At 39.7% G+C, this 24,047-nt stretch overlaps 1 protein-coding gene across 30 annotated transcripts in view; it reads left to right on the forward strand.

Annotated features, from left to right (window-relative positions):
- The window catches only part of NRXN1 (neurexin 1), a 1,265,182-nt gene that overhangs the window by 1,224,648 nt on the left and 16,487 nt on the right, over positions 1–24,047 (forward strand). For 23 of the 30 annotated variants that reach the window (XM_073339213.2, XM_073339188.2, XM_078852306.1 and 20 more), the window contains one exon: positions 14,700–14,787. In XM_073339213.2, coding sequence (XP_073195314.1) covers positions 14,700–14,787 — 88 coding nt within the window. The remainder of the gene's footprint in view (positions 1–14,699; positions 14,788–24,047) is intronic. The other 7 variants (XM_078852299.1, XM_078852307.1, XM_073339200.2 and 4 more) reach the window with 1 other exon arrangement.

Below are 24,047 nucleotides of genomic sequence, written 5' to 3' on the forward strand. Positions count from 1 at the left end.
AGGACATCACAACATATATGCCAGGGGATTGTGCCTCACAGATGTGCCATGTTGCATTCCTAATATTAATCAGCTTTAAACAGATTTAAAATTCAGAAAATTACTTGAACTTTTTTCAGATTTTAAAAGTAATTTCCCATAACATTATGGGCCACATCCACATTCCCTTAACATTTTGGGCCATATCCTGCTTAGCCCTTGCACCCTTGGGATGAAGTGCTCATAGAATCTCTAACAATATTCTCCTGAGCATGTGCAAACTGAATTTTTTATAGGCTCATAGCTTGGCCAGATTTTGGTAGATTTTCATACAAGTGGCAAAAAGCTCATCCCTGACACCAAGATGTCAACCAAACTTCAGTTCTTGCTCCAAACCATAAAGGTGCTAGAGTTTCTCAATAAAACAGTTATAAGAATTTTCTTAACATTGCAAAACAACTCATTTTTCCCAAATCTCCTTCTGAGAAATGATTGAACCATTTTAGTTAAAACCTTTTTTAAAAAAAATCAATATCAGGGAGACACCCAGCATGGACAATTTCAGCCCAAATAGCTACAGTCTGGAAAAATTATAAACAACTATAAACTGGGTCTTAGAAAGTGTTTGACAACACTAGCTATAGGCATTGCTACCTGTGCCACCTATAATGTCCATTGAAATCGCTGTACAAAGGTGCTGACTGAAGCAAACATTTACTAGTCAAATGGTGATTGCAGTTTTTTATTTCCTCCTGTTTCATATTCAGACTGAATGTTTCTTTTTCAGAAAAATTCAAGCCTGTACACCCATCAATGATGGGGTCAAATGATGCCATTTAATGTGTACATGTACCTCCTAGTAAAGTCAATAGGAGCAACTCCTGGACACACAATAGCAGAATTTGGTCCCATGCTGGCTTTCCAATAGTTTATTTCAACTGTGACTAGTTAATGCAATTATTTTGTAAAAAGAGAGTAGAGCTGGGTTTTTTGTTTGTTTGTTTTTATGCCATTATGAATTTAAACTAACAAATCCAAACACATTTGTGAAAACACTACAGTAGGCAGGCCATTAAATGAAGATTCTACTTCTTATTGAAAGTCATTTAGGCATATTCTCCTTTCAATGCATGTGTGTCTCACTTTCATTAGTTTTAATGGGAGTTTTACACATTCAGAAAGAAGCTCCATAGAGCACTCTTTTGCCCATTAATATTGATAATTATTTTTCCAAATACTTGCACCAGTCCTTGACTTTGAGACTTGGATTATTTGCATTATAAACACAAGAAATTCAAAGCACACTAGAACAATGGGCTGTTACATTGAGTGCTTATTTTTAATGGTGAGTTTGATACTGCTCAGTATTGTGATAGTTCACATTTCTAAGAATTATTGGCATGTCAGTTTCAACTTCCTTTTGACTGTTGGTGCAGTACAGACTCCCTATTTAATCCCAAAATTGAGTTGTGATGCTTGGAGGACAGGATGTGGCCAGGAGAGCAATAAGATAGAAAGATTCAGCACATTACTTCAGAAGGATTTAAAATGGTTCCTCCCTGGTAATACTGCCTGTCTTCCCTCCCTATGCAGCAGGGATGATACAAAGAGTGGTACAATGTTCACCTTCTTGTGACTAGCTTAATTATTCTGACCCAGGAGACAGGGGTCCATCTGCCATCTTTGTTACTACCATATTCCCCTCTGGAAGAGTAATATATTAGTACTGCTCCACCACACTATAGGTAAGCAATGACATATATTATGCTTGGATATACACAAAACAAAACCTCCATTTACATGGTGGGGGTGAGCTAGTGTTCAGTATTGTAACAGATTCCATGGTGGAGTACTGTCTACTATCTGTGAATCACCAATCATTTGTTTCCCCCTACACTGACGTTGTTTCTTTCATTACCTGATTGTGTCTCTCTTTCTGATCATGGCATTAATAAAAATAGCTGCAAAAGGAACATGCAAAGTTTTTTTTTTTTTTATCTTTCTAACTACAACTAAGTGTGTTGCTAATGTGGCCAAAGGCCAGTATGATTGTTTAGGCTGGTAGAATCCATAGGCTGTTCATCCCCAGATACAGATTTCTTTATCCCGTCGACATTTATTATTTTGTACTGAGAAATTTTAAATTGTTTAAGTAAACCTTTTCCTCTTGAAGATTATGAGGTCAGTGGGAATGGAAGGTGCTTATTACTTTGCCAGCAGTGCTCACCATCTTGTGTGGTAGCTCTCACTCTGCTCCAATTGAAGCCAACAACAAAACTTCCATTGATTTCAATGGAGGAAGATAGTCTGATGTGACACAATAGCAGAGTCAGGCGTACTCATTGTGTGTAGAATAGGTAAGTACTGTAATTGTGTAAAATAGATGGAAGCAATGTTCAAAGTTAGGACATTCTCACTCTGCTTTTTGCGTATTTCCAAACAAACAAATGGCTTCATTCTTTTCTATAACGTCTTGTGTCCTAAATTTGGATAGAACAGTACCTTGAGTCATATTTTTGGGATGTAACTCCCAATTTGCCATTATTCATTTCTTTCTTTCTTTCTTGGATGACTGGCAAAATTAAAACCAAACAAGAAAAACTAAACGTATCAGGTTAAAAGTGTTAAAATAAAATAAAAAACCCCTGCTGTCAGTGAGAGAGGTTTTGGAAGAGGGATACAAATTGAGTGAGTTTCATGTTTCCAAAATTCAGCAATGCCTGTGACTTGCAATGTGCAATGCAGGAAAATAAATTAATTGCTCTACTTTCACTGCTGTAATTTTGGACTTTAATAAGCAGATACTCCATGGGTTAAAAAAAAAGGCTGTGAAAGTCTCTGCTGTGTTGTGTGAGTTCAGAATTAATGAAGGCCAGCACATCTGTTTCAGTGAAAGAAAAGTCTAAAAATATAATGACACCAGAACATGGAAACTTAATGCCAGGGCACATTGCTCTTAGACTTAGAGCCAAAGTGTCTTGCTCTGAAGAGAGACCATTTAAATTTTCTCAGCCATAGTTCATTTCAAATATTTTCAGTTTAATGCAGTTTTTAAACAACTGCATAATCAAACTTTATTACAACTATTATTATTATTTATTATTCAGTAGTGCAGAGAAGAAATAAATTAACACCAGTATTCTGAAGAGGTTTCCAGAGAGAAAACAGAAGTGACTTTTAAGGGTTTGTACATTAATTGTCACTTGTTTTGTACCAATCTGAGTATACCCGGGGAAACAAAGTAGGGAATGGATGAACCAAGGAAAGGTTCAACTTCTGACCAGAATGATTCATGATAGCAGAATCTGAGATCACAGAATGAAATCAGTGTCAAACCTGATGTGTGAAAACAAAAATATCACAAGAAATCTATGGATCTAAAAGTGAGGTGGAAGGGAAAGTTATATAGCATTCTATTAGCTATTCTTCACACTTCCCTACCTTTCACGGGTGTTGTGAAGATAAATGCACTGAAGATTTCAAGGTGCTCAGATACTGCAGTGATGGGGGACATATAAGTACCTTAGATAGAATAGACCCATAGCTGTCCAGTAGCTGTTATTTATTAGGTGCCAGTGATGAACGCAGAGTTGCACAGGGTTGGCATAAATGTCTGCTTTATATAAGATATTTCATGTTTGAGTAACATCTCCTATCATGATTTTCACCAACCACTTCATAGGCTTTGAGCACATTGTAAACATCACCCTGAGCAAGTTCAGCTTTGCACTGTCACAGTGGAAACTCTGGGAGGGATTGTATCTCAGGGAGGCGCGTGTTGCATCCATCAGTTCCCTGGTGTGAAGGAGAAGTTTGTATCCTGGGGAATTGTGCATCAAGCTTCCTTCCTCTCCCTAGCCAGCTTTGTGAGTACAGAGGGAGAGTAGCACCATGACACCAGGGCCGGCTCCTGGTGAAGCGAAGGAAGCAGGTGCCTGGGGCAGCCAACAGAAATTGGGCAGCACTCCGTCCGTTATTGGGGTGGCACGTCCGGGTCTTCGGCGTCAATTCGGTGGCAGGCCCTTCATTCCCCCCCTTTCTCTTCGGTGGCAGCTCAATTGGGTTTTTCTTTTTTTTTTCCCTTCGCCGCTTGGGGTGGCAAAAAAGCTGGAGCCGGCCCTGCATGACACGACCTCCTTCCAGCCCCTATGGACACATGAAAGGGGCAGTCTCTTCTCTCTGGCTCAAGGATTACAGCTGGCCCTGACTTTTAGGCAAGGTATGCATGTTCCCTCCCTCCAACCACACAAATAGGAGAGACAGAGACAATCTGGCCCATTGCACATAGGGATTTACCTCTAGCATGGCGCACAGCAGGCATCTTGTATCTGCAGGACCACACATAACAATTTTTAGGAGGGGAAGTGATGACAAATTAGAGGATTGGGCTGAAAGAAATCTGATGAGGTTCAACAAGGACAAGTGCAGAGTCCTACACTTAGGAAGCAAGAATCCCATGCACTGCTACAGGCTGGGGACGGACTGGCTAAGCAGCAGTTCTTCAGAAAAGGACCTGGGGATTACAGTGGACGAGAAGCTGGATATGAATCAGCAGTGTGCCCTTGTTGCCAAGAAGGCCAACAGCATATTGGGCTGTATTAGTAGGAGTATTGCCAGCAGATTGAGGAAAATGATTATTCCCCTCTATTTGGCACTAGTGAGGCCATACCTGGAGTATTGTGTCCAGTTTTGGTCCCCCCACTACAGAAGGGATGTGGACAAATTGGAGAGAGTCCAGCAGAGGGCAACGAAAATTATTAGGGGGCTGGGGTACGACTTATGAGAGGAAGCTGAGGGAACTGAGCTTATTTAGTCTGCAGAAGAGAAGAGTGTGGGGGGATTTGATAGCAGCCTTCAACTACCTGAAGGGGGGTTCCAAAGAGGATGGAGCTAGGCTTTTCTCAGTGGTGGCAGATGACAGAATGAGGAGTAATGGTCTTAAGTTGCAGTGGGGGAGGTCTAGGTTGGATATTAGGAAAAACTATTTCACTAGGAGGATGGTGAAGCACTGGAATCAGTTACCTAGGGAGGTGGTGGAATCTCCATCCTTAGAGGTTTTTAAGGCCGGGCTTGACAGAGCCTTGGCTGGGATGATTTAGTTGGTGTTGGTCCTGCTTTGAGCAGGGGATTGGACTAGATGACCTCCTGAGGTCTCTTCCAACCCTAATTGATTCTAAGAATAGTCTTCCCAACTGAAACTGCAGAGGAAAACAGATGACAGCAACAACAATACCATAAATGACAGTAATGCCAACAGTGTGCAACCAGAACCATGTTGCTGCATTGGTCCAGTTCTCATGCAGAAGATAAAGTGCCTGCTACTGATTCGCAAGCACCACATGCTCCGGTATCACTTAAAATCTGCTACCCAAATAACAATCTGACCTAACTCAATTTAACTGACAGTAGATAATCACAGCTCAAGAGGCATGGCTGCAAAACTTCCCCAAACACACACAAAAATGAAATAATACCTACACTTACATGCATTATCACTATACAATTCCTACTCACTGTGGTGATAAGAAACTTCAGCTGTAGTAAATTACTATAGTCATTTTAGAGGGGGAAAACGGCTAATTTACAACTACACTAATGATATGTGATAGGGAGAAAGTTAAATGTGTCATTCTTATCCCTTACAATGTAGCAACAATGACTAATGAAAGATATATTGAAGAAGTTGGAAGAATTTTCATCAGTTGCCTAATGAGGAGATCCACAGAGAAAGAGTTCAGTGATTAATTTTATAGCCATCAGGTCCTGCATAGTTCCAGGACAGGAGGAGAAAAGAGACAGAAAGAGAGATAATAAATATAGATTTTTCTCTATAGCTCCAGGAAATTAACATCTTTCAAATGTTGAGATCTAGGGGCATGATCCACTAAGAAATCATTTGGATTTTTAAAAAATCTTTTAGCTACATCTTTCAGCAATATTTTAACTTACTTCAGCATACTGCGCTGCCTGATGTTCTCTCCAAATAAAAAAAACTGCAACTATCCCAACATTTGGAGTTTCTAAGCTCTTTATTTCTGCTTTTCCCAGGGAAGATGGATGGTTCTCAGGCTTTGTTCAAAGCAATTCACTTCAGATTCTAAGTTTAAATGAAAGTCATGCAATTCTGCAGACATTATTTTGTAAAAAGAAAAATATCAATCATTTTGCAAAAATCATTTAGCAAAACACTAAAACATTGTGTGTAGCATTTTTCATCTATTCATGGGATTTCATACCCCCGGGAATTTAGATGTTTTTTGTCATTTAGGGGAAAAGGGGAACAACACTGCACATTATTTGCAGTGATGCAAACAGCCACTTTCATGCAAAAATTCACTTTGTGAATTTTGAACAAGTTAGAGAAGGAGGACATTTGCAAATGCCACCTAGTCTAATCAATTATAAGTACAGAGGTGGGAGCCAGCCTGATGTTGTTCCCATTGCTCTGGAGGAGCAAGCCTGCCAACTGCCAGCTCCGAGACTTGGGAAGGAGGACTCAAAAGGTGCTGTAACACCCCCAGTCTCCTATGGTATCCTGTGTCTAGCCCTTAGAGCTTTGTTTGGTGAAATCAGTGTTTGCCCATCATACTTTAGAACATTGATGCTTTTTATTAATAGGAACAGATTACTCTTCTGCTTTTTGCCAGTCTACTTTTTGCTACCACTGTCATCTGCCACCACTAAGGATTCTAAAAATTAATACTGGCCACTCCAGGCTTGTATTAAACTCCCAAGGTTACAGCTTCTCTCTGACCTTTGATGGGTAGATGCTGCCACCAACAAATGCAAACAAAACCCATTTTGAGAACCCAGAAAGGCAGTCTTGGGAATTCCTTCCTGTGGGGTACCCTCAAGCCCTTTCACCCCCCTCCAGGGAAGAACTGAGAAAGAAAAAACAAAGGAAATCAGCTGTTGCCACCAGCTATTTAAACAACATATGTACAAAGCTCTTAGGGACACAAAAATCCAATCCTGTTCTTAAAAAAGGTACATTTTATTAAAAACAGAAAGAAAGGAAATACATCTGGAACTTAGGCTTTTTGCTAGATCAAAAAAAAAAAAAACATATTACAAAAATTAAGCATCAAGACAGCTCTCTTGAGGTTCAGCTTAAAGATTACAAGCAAAACAAAAGCACCTGAGGTTAGCACAGAGGAGTCCACAAGCCAATAAGAAATAAAAGAAATAACCCTAATTGCATCTTCCTAGACTTTCCCTGACTTACTTACATATCTGGTGTATCAGATAAGCAATCTCTAGGTATGATCTGATGGTTTTTCATACCTGGCTTAAAGCTTCCTACATCATAGTTCAGCCCAGATCCTGCTCTGCCTCTCCTCTCTCCGGAGAACAACAACAAACAGACAAAGGGAAAGTTATTTTCCCCCAAATTTAAGTTCTAGCCCTCCCATTGGCTCTTTTGGTCAGGTGCCCATTCCCTTCTTTTTACCTATGGGCTTTTTTAACTCTTTACAGGTAAAGCAAGTAGAGAACAGCTACCAAGAGGGATTTTATAGCTAACTGTCTGGCTGTATAAAAGGAAGCTATCCCCCTCCTTCATTTATCACATTTTCTTCAGTTATTTTATTTTCATCTTACAGGACAATAATATTGTAAACATTAATAGAAGAAATCATGAATATTGTGTATACACTTGTCTTGTGTATATCCATGTCTTGAAACATCACTTCCCAATAAAGTGAGCATGAGAAAAGACTTTTCATATGGGGGTAGACTAGTTTAAATTGATACAGATGTACTTGTTTGACCTATTCCAGGTTAAATACAAATGTAGAGAACCTTTTCCAAATGGGATGTCATTTAGGGCTGATATTACTGCTATATCACTTCTATGTCTTTCTCAGCAGACTGCCTTATTGTGTGGAAGGTTATAAACACCAGGGAGAAGCTAACTGAAGAATAGGATTGATTAATGTGACATATTTTCACAACTGTTTCAACAGCCAGTCATAGAGTTCAGTTGCATACACAGTAAATTAAATTTAAATTACAGAGTCTTGGCTAGAAAATTTCTCTGTTAATCCAGTCCCAAAAATGAAATTTGATTTTTTTTCCACATGAACTCTTTCCTGATTTTTCATACCTTGTTGTTTCTGCCAGCGTTCCCATTGGTTTGGCTTATTTTATTCCACATTTTAAAAAAATAAAAATATATCTGATATATCAATTTTCAGTGAAGTAGTTTACTTCTTAGAAGTGTAATGTGTCCAAACAGTAACTTAAAAAAAAAAGCACAGTAAACATTGAACAATTATTTCTTCTGTAGATATTACATGAACTGTGTGTTTAGGGAAAAATCTGTATTTGCAATAGCTAATTAAGATGACAGCCGCATCTATTTGTGGGTTTTCTCAATCTGTTATTTATATCTTGGTTCTTTGTCTATACTTCTTTTCTTGTTAAGTCAAAGCAGCCCTCTATGTCTAAAAATCAGTTGTAACTAATTTTCATTGGACTGATGCAAAAGTATTTTAATATGCTTTCCCAGGGGAAAAAATGATGTGATAGTGTGAACAGATCTGATAACAAAGAACTGGGGAAAAGGAGAGACATACAATTAAAAGAGGTTTAATTCCCAGTCCTACATCTGAAATTATGTTTTCCCATGGTCTCTTGTCTATAGTCACTGAGTTCCTGCCTCTTATCCTGTTTTCCAACCCCTCAACCAGCTTCAATGACATGCCATCCATAACCATTACCACATAGATTCCAAGGCCAGAAGGGACCATTGTGATCATCTAGGCTTACCACCTGTACAACACAGGCCAGAGAACCTGCCAGAATAATTCCTCAAGTTCCTCTAGTTCAGTGGTCTCAAACACGCAGCCTGTGGGCCTCATGCAGCCCGTGGAGTTATTTCCTGTGGCCACCAAGCTCCTCTCACCCACTCCGCCCCCCAGCATGCCGCCCCGCTCCTCTGCCTACCTCCAGGCGCTTCCTGCCACCAAACAGCTGTTTGGTGGCGCTTAGTGCTTTCCAAGAGGGAGGGGGAAGGAGCAGGGAGCTGTGCGCTCAGAGAGGAGGCAGAGAAGAGGCGGGGAAGGGGCGGGTATTTGGGGAAGGGGTTGGAATAGGGGCAGGGAGGGGGCGGAGTTGGGGTGGAGATTTTGGGGAAAGGGTTGGAATAGAGGCGGGGAAAGGTTGGGAAGAGGTGGGGTGGGGCGGGGCCTCATGGAACGGGTGGAGTGGGGGCTGGGCCGGGGGCAGCGGGGCGGGGGCTTTTTTATCTTTATATGAAAAGGTGTCAGTGATGCGGCCCTCAGTCCAATGTAATAGTCCTCATGTGGCCCTCGTCATGATTTGAGTTTGAGATCCCTGCTCTAGTTCCATCCTCGAATATGGCTCCTGTTCTCAGATCCTGGTTTGGGAGCAGGGGTGGACCACTGCCTGCTGTCAGAAGTAATCAGCATCCAAGTTCCTCCCTGCAAAGTAGCAGTTTCCTCCTCTCCTGGTGGTGTTACTGCACTACTCTCCAGCTGGATTTTGTCCTTAGACTTTGAGGTCTCCATATGCATGTTTTCAATGAACTCTTCCTGTGCACGGATGCTCCTCAGCGTAGCCACCCCCTCCTGTAGCTCTCCTACCTACCTCCTGAGAAATCCTTCAGTAGGCACCTCTCACACTGATGTTTCCCCCAGTGTTGCTTTCCACGATGGGGTAATGCAGGCCACAGTCTCTGCATATCCACACCAGGACCTGGGTAAGGCATCCACAGCCAGGTTTTCTGTCTGGACACAGGGGAAGTTGGAGGAGTCAGGAGCCATGTTGGCACTGGTGACACAGCCTTTCCAAACCATGCTGCTGTTAGTCTTTTTTACTCCTACAAACTCCCTCTCAAACTCCCCTGTTTGATGCCCCCTGTTCACTGTATAAATAACTTCATATTCTTACTTTATCCCCAGTTGTTTTCTGCAATCTAATGTTAGCCAAGTATTACCAGAAAAGAGTCTCATGTCATCAGTATCCAATGGCCAGATCCCATGAGACTTCTTGATATTTATCTACTGCTGTAGAGTCTGTTATTGTGTCTAATGCCACAAGTAAGCCAAAATTATTTGAGCTGGAAAGACTGGCCAGCAGCTTCCTTTGAAACAATCACCATCCCCTTCCACAAGCAAGATTGCAGCTGGGTGACATTTTGTATTTCCACTGTGATGACTGAGAGCCAATTCCTCTAACCTTTATTGTTGCAAGCAGCTCTTACTCATGTGGGCAATCATGTTCACTTCAGAGAGACTACTCATGTGAGTAGGTAAGGGTCAGAGCCTAAATGTGGTGTTATTTCTCAACTTCCAGCCTTTACAATGTGTGATTTTTGCCCATTTTTATATAGGTCTGATATTTATGAACTTTTCTGACCATCTTTTTTTTAAACATCACAAATGTCCAACTTTTTAAATAGCCGGACATCACAAAATAAATTCTGTCTTAAACATTGCACAGTCATTTAAGTTGAACTCTCCTAAAAATATGGTAATGCACAAAGAAAAAATAATAATGAAATCAGGGTCAGCCTTTCAGGATGTACACCTGCCATTTAAAAACAAAAATCTCTTACAACTAGATTATCACTGTTAAAATGAATTGAACAATTCACCCAAGAGACATTCTAATCCGATTTCATATTATGATAACACCAGCTTTTATGTTATCCTGTTAGACACTCACTGCAAATGTGGGGTGGGGGGAAGGGGAGATTTTCCTCTGATTTTAAAATCCATGTTTAATGAAAAGGCTTGGTGCAGCTGTCCTGTTAATTGGTAACATTTATCATGGGTGGTAACAACAAGTGCAATTCATTTTGGAAAACTAATTTATTTGAATGCTCTTTGTCCACATTAAAATCACCAGAAAAAGGCAATTTACAGTAAGTTTAATGTAGACCTTTTACTCTCCCTGATCTTATTTATCTGGACCTCTTAGCAGTCTTAGAACTCTAGAGCTAAATCCTACTGCCTTTATCTAGGCAGTAATTGAAGTATTGAAGTAAATGGGAGGTTTGTCAGAGAAAGGACTATTATTTTGCTCATAATATTTTATTTTTATATATATTCTTCATATTTTATATTATTAGAGCTAATGTTTAATCCATTTTAAAAATGCCTTCAGCACTTAGACAGCATTCATTGCTAACTTTGGTCAGTGCCACTCCACTTAGCTTTCACTCTTTCCTTGCCCTCTGTTTGTAAACAATGTTGCGTTTTTGGGTTTTGGTTTTAGTTTGTTTGTTTTTGTGACACATAATTAATTGATATTTAAACTGCAAATATTTTGGAAATGTTTTTCATGGAAGAAAACAATTTTCATATCATCTTGCCCCTTCCACCTTCAGTCCAATCCTGGTATATGATTGAGTGCTTTTAAACCACCATTGTTACAAAATCAGTTTTAGACATATCATTGACTTGAATATTCAGCAGTTCTAGTGAGGCCTTTCTTGGCATGTATGCTGGCTTGCATGTTGTATCACAATTTTTTAAAAGAAAACCGAGCCTTCATTTATATATGTACAGTAGAATCAATAACACCTCTTTGTGCTCATAGATGGACTCCTTAAGTAGCCAAGAGCTGGAATTTTCATAGATCTCTATTAAATACACTCAGTAGTTCTCTCTTCATATATAAGGTTCCAACTACATTAGAAAACCACTTTTATCCCTTGTAAGTAAACATGCAGAAAAACATCCTCATTCTTTCAGATGCAGAAGGAATAAAATCCCATTGACAGTTTAGAATTCTTTCTGATAATTTCAAGTGCATTGCAAACTACAGAAAAGCAGAGTTAAGATCACCTAAGAACATTTAACTCTGCCCTTGCAGCTCTCCCCTCAGAACAACCAGAGACAATTTTATCCATTCATCACACACTTTCATATGAGTCATACAGTGGTTGTTCAGATTATGACCTTCTTTAGAGACATGCATAGTCCATGCCGAAAGACATTCTTTAACAATTCCTGATTATACCAATAGAATAGTGAAGAATCTCATTTCCTGCTATGCATTAAGATTCCATGTCCTGCTACTTGTACAAATGTTACATTGTTGAATCAAAATAATACATAGAAACTTCTTAGGCATGCAACTTATGGGTCTTAGCTAGAAAGAGCAAAGGTTAGAGTGGTGACAAAGTGTCATACCACAGACATAACTTTTCAATTGGCCATCTGCAGACTGCACAAAGAGAATGTCTTTAGTGTTACAAGTAGATGGAAAGATGAGACTATGTGGACACAGCTAAGAGTGTCTGATTGACTCATGCTGATTTTCCATGTTTTTTGAGTTTTGTTTGTTTCTTAAAGCAGTAGCTTAACTTTTTATTTCCACATTTTTAAGGATGGTTGGTTGGTTTTCAGCTGCAGAGTCTTCTTAGGCCATTTTTCAAAAATGGAGGGAGGTATGTGCAGCCTTCAGTTGTCTCAGTAAATATTTTGTTTTGTTTTTTGCCTGGGAATGTATTAGGATATTTGTAGCTACCTTTTGGCTACAGTTCCAATTTTTTCTATATGGTATACAAAAAAAGGTTACGTGTCTTTTTGTCTCTCTCTCTCTTCGTATATCTTCCAGTTTCTTTGCCAATCTCATAGATTTACAATGTGGTTTTCCCTGAGGAAGGGTGGTTCTGTGGTTTAGGCACTGGACTATGATGTCTTCCATCAACTTCTTATATGACTTTGGGTCAGTCACTTAATCTTCCTGTGCCTCAGTCCTCCACCTGTAAAATGGGGATAATAGCACTTCCCTACCTCATGAGCATGTTGTAAGCATATGCTCCTTAATATTTGTGAGGCACATCAAAGAATAAGCCTATTTTAATAAACATTCTTAGCCGTAAAACTTCAACTAGAAGAAGAATAAACAACATTGCCAAACATCTGTAGAGAAATAAAAGTGTTGCATCAAAGTGATATTCCTCATAGGTTTAAAAGCTGAACATGGAACAGATTTCCTCCCTTTATTCATTGGAAAAGGTGCTTAATTGTAAGATATCACACTGATGAATATATTTTGCATCTCACAGTTTGGATAAGTACCATATAGGACCATAGGAATGACTATATTCCAGCTGCATCCTGAGGTCCATGTAGTGTATCATATCTCCAGCCTTGGCTAGTACCAAGTGTTTCATGGGAAGGTACAAGTAACATTGAAATGGACAATTATGGATTAACTTGATGATGGAGAAAGTTCCTTCTTAACAACATCACTAAGGGTATGTCTACACTGCAGTTAGACACCCACAGCTCACCCGTGCCAGCTGACTTGGACTTGCAGGTAGGGTGACCAGACAGCAAGTGTGAAAAATTGGGATGGGGGTGGGGAGGTAATTGGCACCTATACAAAACAAAGCTCCAAATATAGGACTGTCCCTATAAAATTGGGACATCTGGTCACCCTACTGGCAGGGCTTGAGCTAAGTGTCTGTTTAATTGCAGTGTAAATGTTTGGGCTTGGGATTGTGTCCAGCTTGAGCCCAAACATCTACACCACTATTAAACAGCCCTGCAAGCCAAAGCCCGAGTCAGCTTTCAAATGTCCATTGCGGGTTTTTAACTGCAGTATAGACATACCCTAAGTGTTTGACTTACGTAGATGCCACTTATTTAGTTCTTCTATTTCTAATGTAATTGTGGATGTTCTCATTGGGTTTATAAATATCTATTAGTGTCTTAATCCAACTAAGATCTGGACACAGTAATTGTACACTATATAAAGACGTATTTCTCTTTATCAGTTTTTAAATGGTTGGCTTTCAGATTCATTGAATGTCCTCTTCTTGTTGTACTATAAGAAGGTAAATAGGAGTACTTCTAAGTACCACTCACTGTTTTGTACACCTCTATCATGTACCCTCTTATTTGTCTCCTCTGCAAATTAAATAGTCCCCCCATTCAGTTTTTTCCTAGGGAAATCTTTAATACCTCTAATAATTTTGGTCACCCATATTTGGAACCATTCTGTTTCTGCTGTATCCTTTTTGAAATATAGTTATCAGAACTAGATACAGAATTCCCTTTTATATAAGAGATTCTAATATTATCAGTGTTATTTTCTAACCCATTCTTCATACATCCTATCATTTTGTTTGCTTTTTAGACCACGACTATACATTGAGCATATGTTTTCATGCAGCTGTCTGCAAATGATAGTCAGGTCTTTTTCCTGAGCAGTTGTAAATATTCTGTAGCAGTCGATATGGTACTGTAGCTACTCTTAAGAATGCAAGTATAATTATTGCAGAAAAACTATTGATGCACCTCTGATGTTGTCTGCAACTACAATAAATTTAATATGCTCCGTTTTGGCTGGGATTTATGCCCCCAGTTTTTTCTGTATATATTCATAGTTTATATATTGGACATAGAGAGAAAAGAATAACATCTAAATGCAAGTACTTTGTCCGTCTATGTTCTCTTTCTTGTTAGAACAAAATGGCTGAAGAGAATTGTCATGAAATTTTCAATTGCCTGCTTTTGGTATCTGACAGAATCCTTTGAAAAATGACATGAATGTATAGAAAAGCAGATCCCCATTGTAATACAAATGGAGAGCATCTTTGTATCATAAAATATTAAGGCTGAAATGCTCAGCTATTTAGGACTTTACATAAATCTGAGTGATGGCAGATATGCTAATGATCATCTGACCATATGCTGGCTCAGTTTAAGTGAATCTACTTGACTTTATTTTCTTTGCAGACCACAGATGACATCCTGGTGGCCTCAGCTGAATGTCCCAGTGATGACGAGGATATTGATCCCTGTGAGCCGAGCTCAGGTGGGTTAGGTTAGTCAACTTTTTTATTCCTTTCTTTTATTTCATATTTGCATGCTGTAGACAATAATCTGAATTGGCAAATCTTTTCTTAAGCAGTGGGTAGAGATTGGATGAGGGGCCTTCTCTTATATACATATAATATAACCAATCCTCTCCATTGGAAAGGAGACAATTTGCAAAGCTAGCAGATTGGAGCAAGTTGTTGGTACTCCTGAGCTGAACACCCTTGCAATGTGGTAAGGACCTGAGACCAGATTCAATAGTACCTTCCAGTGCTTGTGTGTATGCATGTGAATGTATATATATATATAAAACAAATGGAGTTAAATAATATATTCCCTCTCCAAAAGGAAAAGTATTTACCACAATTTTGAAAGAAACAAACCCCACAATAAATTTGTTTTAAAAAGGAATATTATAGCCCATAACCTTAAAAATAACCCAGCTGTCATATTGAAGTAATGTGAACTTTTTCCTTGAATGTGATGGGTGTGAGTTGTTCTTTTATCATCACTTTTGAATGGGTACCTGATTGTTCAGTATTTGTCACAGCTCTTATTATTAACTAGGACTATGTATTGGTTGCATTTAACTTGTCAGTCACCTTAGATATCTTGGTGCTATCTCAGTACTTGCAGTAACATAGTTTAGTTATCTGAAGTAAAATGGGTAAAATTTTATATGTGACTACTGTATGCAGTCTAAGTGCAAACAGAGGAAAGTTGAACAATGGCCTGTATATTAAGGTGCACAACCAAAAGGGGCACTTCATCTTTGGTGCATCAGAGCAACTATATAGGAAACACAATGATTATTTTTCTTCACCCTAGGAGACTTTTATGTCTGGTCAAAAATGAGAGGCCAGATTTGGCCTCAGATGTAGATGTGCATTTTCCATTGTAGTCATATAGAGCCACATGCTCTTGTTCAAGGGAAGTTTCAATAAAGGTGAATGAGGTTGTAGCCTGTGCCTGTCCTAGTGATTGGTTGTTGTAGTCACCTCCTTCCTGGGTAGTCATTGGGAATATGTACCCTATAGAATGACAGACTAGGTCATTAAAGAACTTGTACATGCCAGGTTGGTCTGCTAAGGTTTAAAGTGGGGTAAGACACACTGGGTCACAGTTCCTGTCCCTTCAAAGGAGTCTGAGTTATGTTAAGGAACACCAGTCTATGGCGAGACAGATGAAATTCCAAGACTAAAGTACTAGTACTTTCCAACTGACTAATGCATCAGCTTGAAAATTCCTGCTCTTTTCAGAACACCATTTTACTTGCGAAGGTGCTATAAATCATGGGCAGGACACAGACATTGAGACTAGGGTTTCTGTACACTTCAGAATGAAAATAAATTTCCACAATTTATTCTGGTATTTCCTTCTTATTTTCAAATTCTTGAGGATAGGAATTCTGTCATTTGCCCATCATGGATCAACACTGTATAACATTCTTCTCTTTTGTGGCTCTGAGCTCATCCCTAGCCAGCTGCTAAATTAGGTCCATGCAATTAGGCAGTACTATCCCATTAGCAAATTCAAGCCTGGGTGGCCACTCTACGTCTATAATCTAGTGTTAAAACATTTGCCGCCACACCCCCCAAAGGAAACAATAGCAGTGAAAATGTATTTACAGTGTCTCAGCCCTACAGCTGAAATTTTACCATCAGTCACTGACAGACCAGACAGACATGTCTCTGAGACTGTTTTAATCCAGGGGCACAAGGCTTCAGATCTCACAAATCTTAATGGGCCTGGAGCCTTGCACACTCATTTACCTGGTGGGGGTAGGGGAGGCATGAGTGAAATAGAGCTTTGTGACAAGTTATCATTTCTATCCTAATTCTAGCCCAGAAGTGAATACAAATATTGGTGTTTGTACACAGCCTTGCTGATAGCTTTATGTCCATTAGCTTTTCTATTTCTTCTGATCAACCATCATCAAATGATGCTATTCATTTTCTGTTTGTTTAAGAATGCTGTGACAATGGACAGGGACCAAGCTCAGCTAAAGTGTACTGACTGAGCCATATGAGGATGTTTACATAATGTTTGTTCGTAATTTGCCTAGTTCAAGCCAAAGCTCTTAGTTCCACTCATGCACACATCTTTTTTTTAAAAGCTCATTGAATAAATGCAGTAACAGTATGGTCTTTCTAGAACTAGGAGAGATCCATACAAAAAACCAAAACAAAAAACCCTTTAATGCTAAGGTCTACAAATTGAATGATAAAACCTTCTATAAATGAAAAGGAAATGGTAACAGCCTGCTCTATGTACAGTTGATGGTTATTATAAATATATTGATTGTGCTAAATTATTGGTTAACTAGATTTATTTTTAAACTGGGGCTTCATCTCCTGAGAGAAATGTGTTGCAGAGTTGAGGACTGCTAGCTAGCCCTGGTGTATCACCATCAGCTTTGCTTTCTGTGCACCTGTCTTCTAAATAACAAATGTGAGTATGCAACTTGCAACAAATTTTATATGGGATATAAAAATGTAGCATGGATTAGGAGCTGCTAAACTGCAATCCCATAAACATGTCTAGAACATAAAGTCACAAAAATTATAATTGCAGATTTCACTGTGGAGTACAAACTGCTAAATGTGCCATAATTGGATGAAGTCATAACAAATTTATTAGTATGCAAAACTTAGTGATCATATTTTATTTCCATTATGTTTAGCAAGGAAAGGCAACATGTTATGTTTTCTACAATATATTCTCACCCCATTCCCCTCTGCAAATCATTACTTACCTCAAATAATAATAATAACAATAATAATAATATCCTCTAAATTTCCCTGGCTGCTTCATCCAATAAATGAAGTCACAAAGCATAAAACACTTTACCATTTTGTTTTGTATACCAAGTTGGGAAAAATTTTGTTTCCTAGAAACCTGTCCAAAAAAGAAGGCCCAGAATAGTCTGCTAATTCCTCCTGATGAGCTGTGAAGCTGATGGCTGGCAAATCTTCACTTTGCACATTAAAGGCTTTGTTCTACTTTCTCCCAGGTGCTCTGCAGACCACAGCTTTCTATAGAGTTTCAATTAGGAATAGCACCACGCAGCTCATTTGATCCAATTATAATGGGCTGGAATTTAGTGTGCAGCTACTGAAGTTTAAAAAAAAAATGTAGAGGTGAATATATGCCCAAAATGGGTCAAATAAAAGCAAAGCCACTGTAGCTAATCGAAGTATTGGAGCAGATGAGCAGAGTTAAAAATATTGGGCTCAGTTCTAAATTAGGTCATAGAATCATAGTCTGTCACGGTTGGAAGGGATCTCTGGAGGTCATCTAGTCCAACCCCCCTGCTCAAAGCAGGACTAATCATCAACTAAATCATCCCAGCCAGGGCTTTGTCAAGCCTGACCTTAAAAACCTCTAAGGAAGGAGATTCCACCACCTCCCTAGGTAACCCATTCCAGTGCTTCACCACCCTCCTAGTGAAATAGTTTTTTCCTAATTTCCAACCTAGACCTCCCCCACTGCAACTTGAGACCATTACTCCTCATTCTGTCATCTGGTACCATTGAGAATAGTCTAGATCCATCCTCTTTGGAACCCCCTTTCAGGTAGTTGAAAGCAGCTATCAAATCCCCCCTCATTCTTCTCTTCTGCAGACTGAATAATCCCAGTTCCCTCAGCCTCTCCTCATAAATCATGTGCTCCAGTCCCCTAATGATTTTTGTTGCCCTTTGCTCGATTCTTTCCAATTTTTCCACATCCTTCTTGTAGTACTCCAGATGAGGCCTCACCAATGCCGAATAGAGGGGAATGATCATGTCCCTCGATCTGCTGGCAATGCTTCTACTTATACAGCCCAAAATGCCGTTAGCCTTCTTCGCAACAAGGGCACACTGTTGACTCATATCCAGCTTCTCGTCCACTGTAACCCCTAGGTCCTTTTCTGCGGAACTGCTGCCCAGCCACTCGGTCCCTAGTTTGTAGCAGTGCATGGGATTCTTCCGTCGTATGTGCAGGACTCTGCACCTGTCCTTGTTGAACCTCATCAGGTTTCTTTTGGCTCAATCCTCCAATTTGTCTAGGTCACTCTGGACCCTATCCCTGCCCTCCAGCATATCATCTCTCCCCGCAGCCTAGTGTCATCTGCAAATTTGTGAGGGTGCAATCCATCCCATCATCCAGATCATTAATGATCATTAATTAGCACAAATAGGCTTCTCTTTAGGTTTACACAGGTAAGTCTTGCCTTTCCTCCATTTTTGTTTTCAACACCCTTGTTCCTTTTTTGGAAACTGAAGAAAATATCTTCTTTTTTAATGAATACTTCCCCATTTGCCCTCTCCTCCAGGTCCTGGCTCAGTGGAGTGGTAGATCTGGATCTATCTTGTTTTGTAAGTGTTCACTAACATAGATCATCAGCTAGTTTTTAGGGCCCCTTTTCAACACTGATTTCTTGTTCTAACAGAGGAACAGGATTAGTGATTTGCATGTTACCATGTGAGGATCTAACATGTGGCCATAGATACCAGGGACTCAATCCTGCAAGGTGCTGAGCACTCTGGCCTGAATCTAGCAAAGTACTTAAGTGTGTGCTTACGTTCATGCATCTTGGCTCGTGTGTTCAGCACCTTGTAGGATGTAGACTCAGGAGTGAAAGATATGGAGGCAGTGGATTGTCAGACATCAAAAGTGGAAGCACTACTATTTCCAGCTGGTCTACCAACTTATTTCAGTGAATCCAGGTAGCTCTCATGGTAAAGTCTTTGTCTTGGAGGCAGAATAGTGTGTGTGGTATGCAGTGCACATTCGTTACTCCTACCTGCCTACATTTCCCTGGCAGATCAGTTAAATAGGATAAGAGATGGATTAAAATGCGTCTTAGGACCAGAATTTGTGGGCTTGGTTTTCCTCTTGCACATAGTCGTTTTACACCTCTGTAACACCACTAACCTCATTGACATTTTAAGCCTGCTAAGTAATGTTGGATCAGGATCAATGGAAATCACTTGAAGTCCTGAATTATACTCCATGCAAGCCCACTGACTTTGGTGGAGCTTCCGTGTGTAATTTAGGGCAGAATTTTGCTGTGCAGTACTTGCTGGAGTTGGGCGTTACCAAGGTCCTTTTGCAATATATACCCATGACAGGCACACATTTAATAATGATTATTTATTATTTGTATTGTGGTGGTGCCTGCCTAGTGGTTCCAGTCATGGATCAGGGCCCCATTGTGCTAGGAACTCTATACGCACACACACACATACACCAAAAAGATGGTCCCTGTCCAGAATTGTTTACAACCCAAGTAATTTGTACCATTCCCATAAACTCTCCACAGATTAGACAAAAGCTTTATTCTGTCTTTCTGACAGTTTATACAAATCAGCCATATTATAAATAGTGAATCAGCACAAATGGACACATTAGACAATGGTGCTGAAGGAGTTAATTCTTGCCCTTCCATGAAAGAAGGCTCTATTTCTTTTTTAAAACCATGGAAAATAACATATTTCTGTGACTCAGGTGTGAGGGAATTCAAAGTCAGAGCTGTTATAGATTGTGCTGTTATCTAGGATATCTCGATTGGAATATGGATGGAGCCCTTGATTCAGACAAAGGAGCAAACCATGCTTCCCACTCCATAGCCCCAACCTTGGAAATCACATAAGCAGGTGTTCAGCTGGAATCATGTGTGTAAGTCCCACTGACTTACTTCAATGGAATTTAAGTATGTGCTTTAGTGCTTTCCTGAATCAGGGCTCTTGAGCATAAAGTGTCCTACACACAGCAAATGAATACGATTCCTCTTGTTCTTTAGGAACAGGAGTGATTTTAGAAGCCCTCACAGCCCCTGCATAATATGAAAAAATGGGAGTTACATGAGGCAGGCACTGAGTGTGTTCGAGTCTGGGAGCATATTCCAGCCTTGAGGATGTGGTAGGGCTGTCATTCTGTAACCAGCAAGGAGGGGGGTTTCTGCCCTGCAGAGATGACCAGGACCCAGTCCTGTTACTTGGGCAATGTACTGGGAAGAAGATTTGGCTCAAAGTCCATTAAGGGGTTTATATATAATACCCATTTTCTGGAAGGTGTATTGTTCCTATGCTTCCTCTAGAAAACATCACCCCTTTCTCAGAAAACACTGCCATCAGCCCATATAGGCAGCTGCTCTGCCATCCTCCTCATCCTAACAATTGTTGAGGCGGTGGGGATTTTAAATAAAATCATTAAAATTCATAATTTGAAAAAGAAAAAGAAAAAGAAAAAAAAACAGGAGGAAGGAGATGCTACAGAGACGTCCAGAATTCTTTACTAATATTACCCTTAAAATGTAGAGAAACAATAATAAAACAAAAAGGCAGAGAGCAACTTAATTCATTTAAAGTATATGAGGCAGAGAGCTTTGAGCCATAAAAGATAGAATTGTTATCTTGAGAGAAAGAGAAACAAGTCTGATGCAAAGCACAGCAATTATTGAATGAAGCACAGCATCGATCTAAAAACAAATGATCACTACCACCTGCCTGTGAATACATGACCATGGTCTCTTAGAGGAAGCAATTTCACTTTGCATCAGGTAATAAAATGATCTGTATCACAATATATGGTGCTTGCACAACTAAAATATGAGAGTGGGGATTGTGTCATTAAAAACCTTTTGCAATTATTTATTATTAACCAATACATGTATGTACCTGTATCTTCATAGCATTCAGAGTCAGATGCATTCATCATTCATGGAATAGGACAGTAGGAATTACTTGTCTTTACTATCCAGGTGTCATCTAGAATTAAAATCTACAGGATTTATTTCTAAGAAAGAGGATAATTGGTATTTATTTTTATTTAATTTCATTTCTGCATTATCTGCAGGGGGTTTGTTAACATATTTTAAATAGATAGCATTGCACAGGCTTTAAGGGCATGGTAAATTATGTAAAATCCATCTCTCTATCAATCTATCTCTTTTTATCTTATTTACCTTTGTTTGTAATAGCACATTTGTGACTGAGTGAGAGGTCTCAGTCCAGTTAATCTTGACCATTATTGGGACATGGAAACTTGTCCATGCTCTGGCATCTTTGTTGGCCATCTCAGCAACAGGTCAGTGATCTCCAGTGAAGAATGATCTATACTTTCACTCCTGAAAAGGTAGGGTGATCCTTCCAGGTCAGGAAGGAGGCACATTAGTAGGGGAGCATAAGGAAACATGCATTGCCATTGTCCATGGAACTACATGAATCTGCAGATAAACAGAGAAATTCAGTCTTCCAGTACTTTTCATAAATGCTAAATGCACTCATGTGACAATGATCTCCTAGGTCTGTAATTATCTCAGATGTTGTGTAAAACACAGAAGTCACTGTGGGTCAGATCCTTAATCTTGACACAGATAAACCTTCCATTGATTCAATGGAGTTTTGTCTGATTAAATAAAGGGGGGAGAGGGAAAGGAGTTTGCTTTAGTATGGCCTATGAATCCGATCCAATCCCATAACAATCAATGGAATGGGTCCGATTGACTTCCATGGGAATTAGATCGGGCTCTGTGTAAGGACTGCAAGATCTGGCCCTTATTAGAAGTCAAACAAAAGCTAGAAATTATGTTTTCTATTTGTAGGGTTGGTCTTTTAAAATTATTGTAACTTCTGTTCTCTTGAATCAAACTGTAGAGTGTTTAGTTTGTTAGGTCTAAATAACTGAATTGCTGCAGCGTCTTTGAAATTAAATGATGCATTACTAGAGGCTTAGGCACATAGAATATTAATGCAGACATACTGTTTCCCTCAAGCAACACTTTGATATTACTCCTAAAGCTCATTGGCTATGTCTAATGCATATATTTTCTTATGTACTGGATTGCTTGGCCCAAACAATCTCTTGGCAGCAGTGAAACAATGTTGTCGTTACCCTGTAATGTGTATGTGTATCTGTTTGTGAAATGAAACCTTTCCCCGTTCCCATCATTTGTTATTTCATATGCTTTGACTGATGTGTTAATACAAGAATTAGAATGCTTTGTCAGTTAGTATTGCAAAGTTTATAGCTGAGGTACTGGGCCTGAATTGTTACCACTCTGCACAATTTCCATGCCAAGGTATCTCCACTGGCACAAAGCTAGAGTAATGCAGTGGTGAATCAGAGCTATTAAGCATTCATAATAAATTAGAAGATTGGGCCAAAAGAAATCTGATGAGGTTCAACAAAGACAAGTGCAGAGTCCTGCACTTAGGATGGAAGAATCCCATGCACGGCTACAGACTAGGGACCAAATGGCTAGGCAGCAGTTCTGCAGAAAAGGACCTAGGGGTTACAGTGGATGAGAAGCTGGATATGAGTCAATAGTGTGTCGTTGTCGCCAAGAAGGCCAATGGCATTTTGGGATGTATAAGTAGGGGCATTGCCAGCAGATCGAGGGATGTGATCGTTCCCCTCTATTCGACATTGGTGAGGCCTCATCTGGAGTACTGAGTCCAGTTTGGGGCCCCACACTACAAGAAGGATGTGGAAAAATTGGAAAGCGTCCAGCGGAGGACAACTAAAATGATTAGGGGACTGGAACACATGACTTATGAGGAGAGGCTGAGGGAACTGGGATTGTTTAGTCTGCGGAAGAGAAGAATGAGGGGGGATTTGATAGCTGCTTTCAACTACCTGAAAGGGGGTTTCAAAGAGGATGGATCTAGGCTGTTCTCAGTGGTAGCAGATGACAGAACGAGGATTAATGGTCTCAAGGTGCAGTGTGGGAGGTTTAGGTTGGATATTAGGAAAAACTTTTTCATTAGGAGGGTGGTGAAACACTGGAATACATTACCTAGGGAGGTGGTGGGATCTTCTTCCTTAGTAGTTTTTAAGGTCTGGCTTGACAAAGCCCTGGCTGGGATGATTTAGTCGGGTATTGGTCCTGCTTTGAGCAGGGGGTTGGACTAGATGACCTCCTGAGGTCCCTTCCAACCCTGATATTCTATGATTCTATGATTCTACTTTGTTTCAGACACTGTTTGGAAGAAGGAATAGTTAGAACAGTGAGAGTTTAAGGAAACTATCCAGAAAATGGCCAAAATAAAATCTTGCCAAGTGAACAAAGACATTACTAATAACAGACAAGGGAGAAATTAGAGGTGAGAATGGAGGCAGTGAGAGCAGACTTCTTGCTGGTATTTAACGTCAGAAACAATAACATTATTTTTTAGAATAGACTGAGAGCAGCAAAAGTAAATAAGGCAGATGCTAGAGAGAGAGAAAACCAAATGAAAATAATGAGAAGAAACACCAGATCTAATTCTCATTTGTACTACT

The sequence above is a fragment of the Lepidochelys kempii genome, chromosome 3 (assembly GCF_965140285.1).
Source record: "Lepidochelys kempii isolate rLepKem1 chromosome 3, rLepKem1.hap1, whole genome shotgun sequence".
In the NCBI taxonomy this organism is placed as follows: domain Eukaryota; kingdom Metazoa; phylum Chordata; order Testudines; family Cheloniidae; genus Lepidochelys; species Lepidochelys kempii.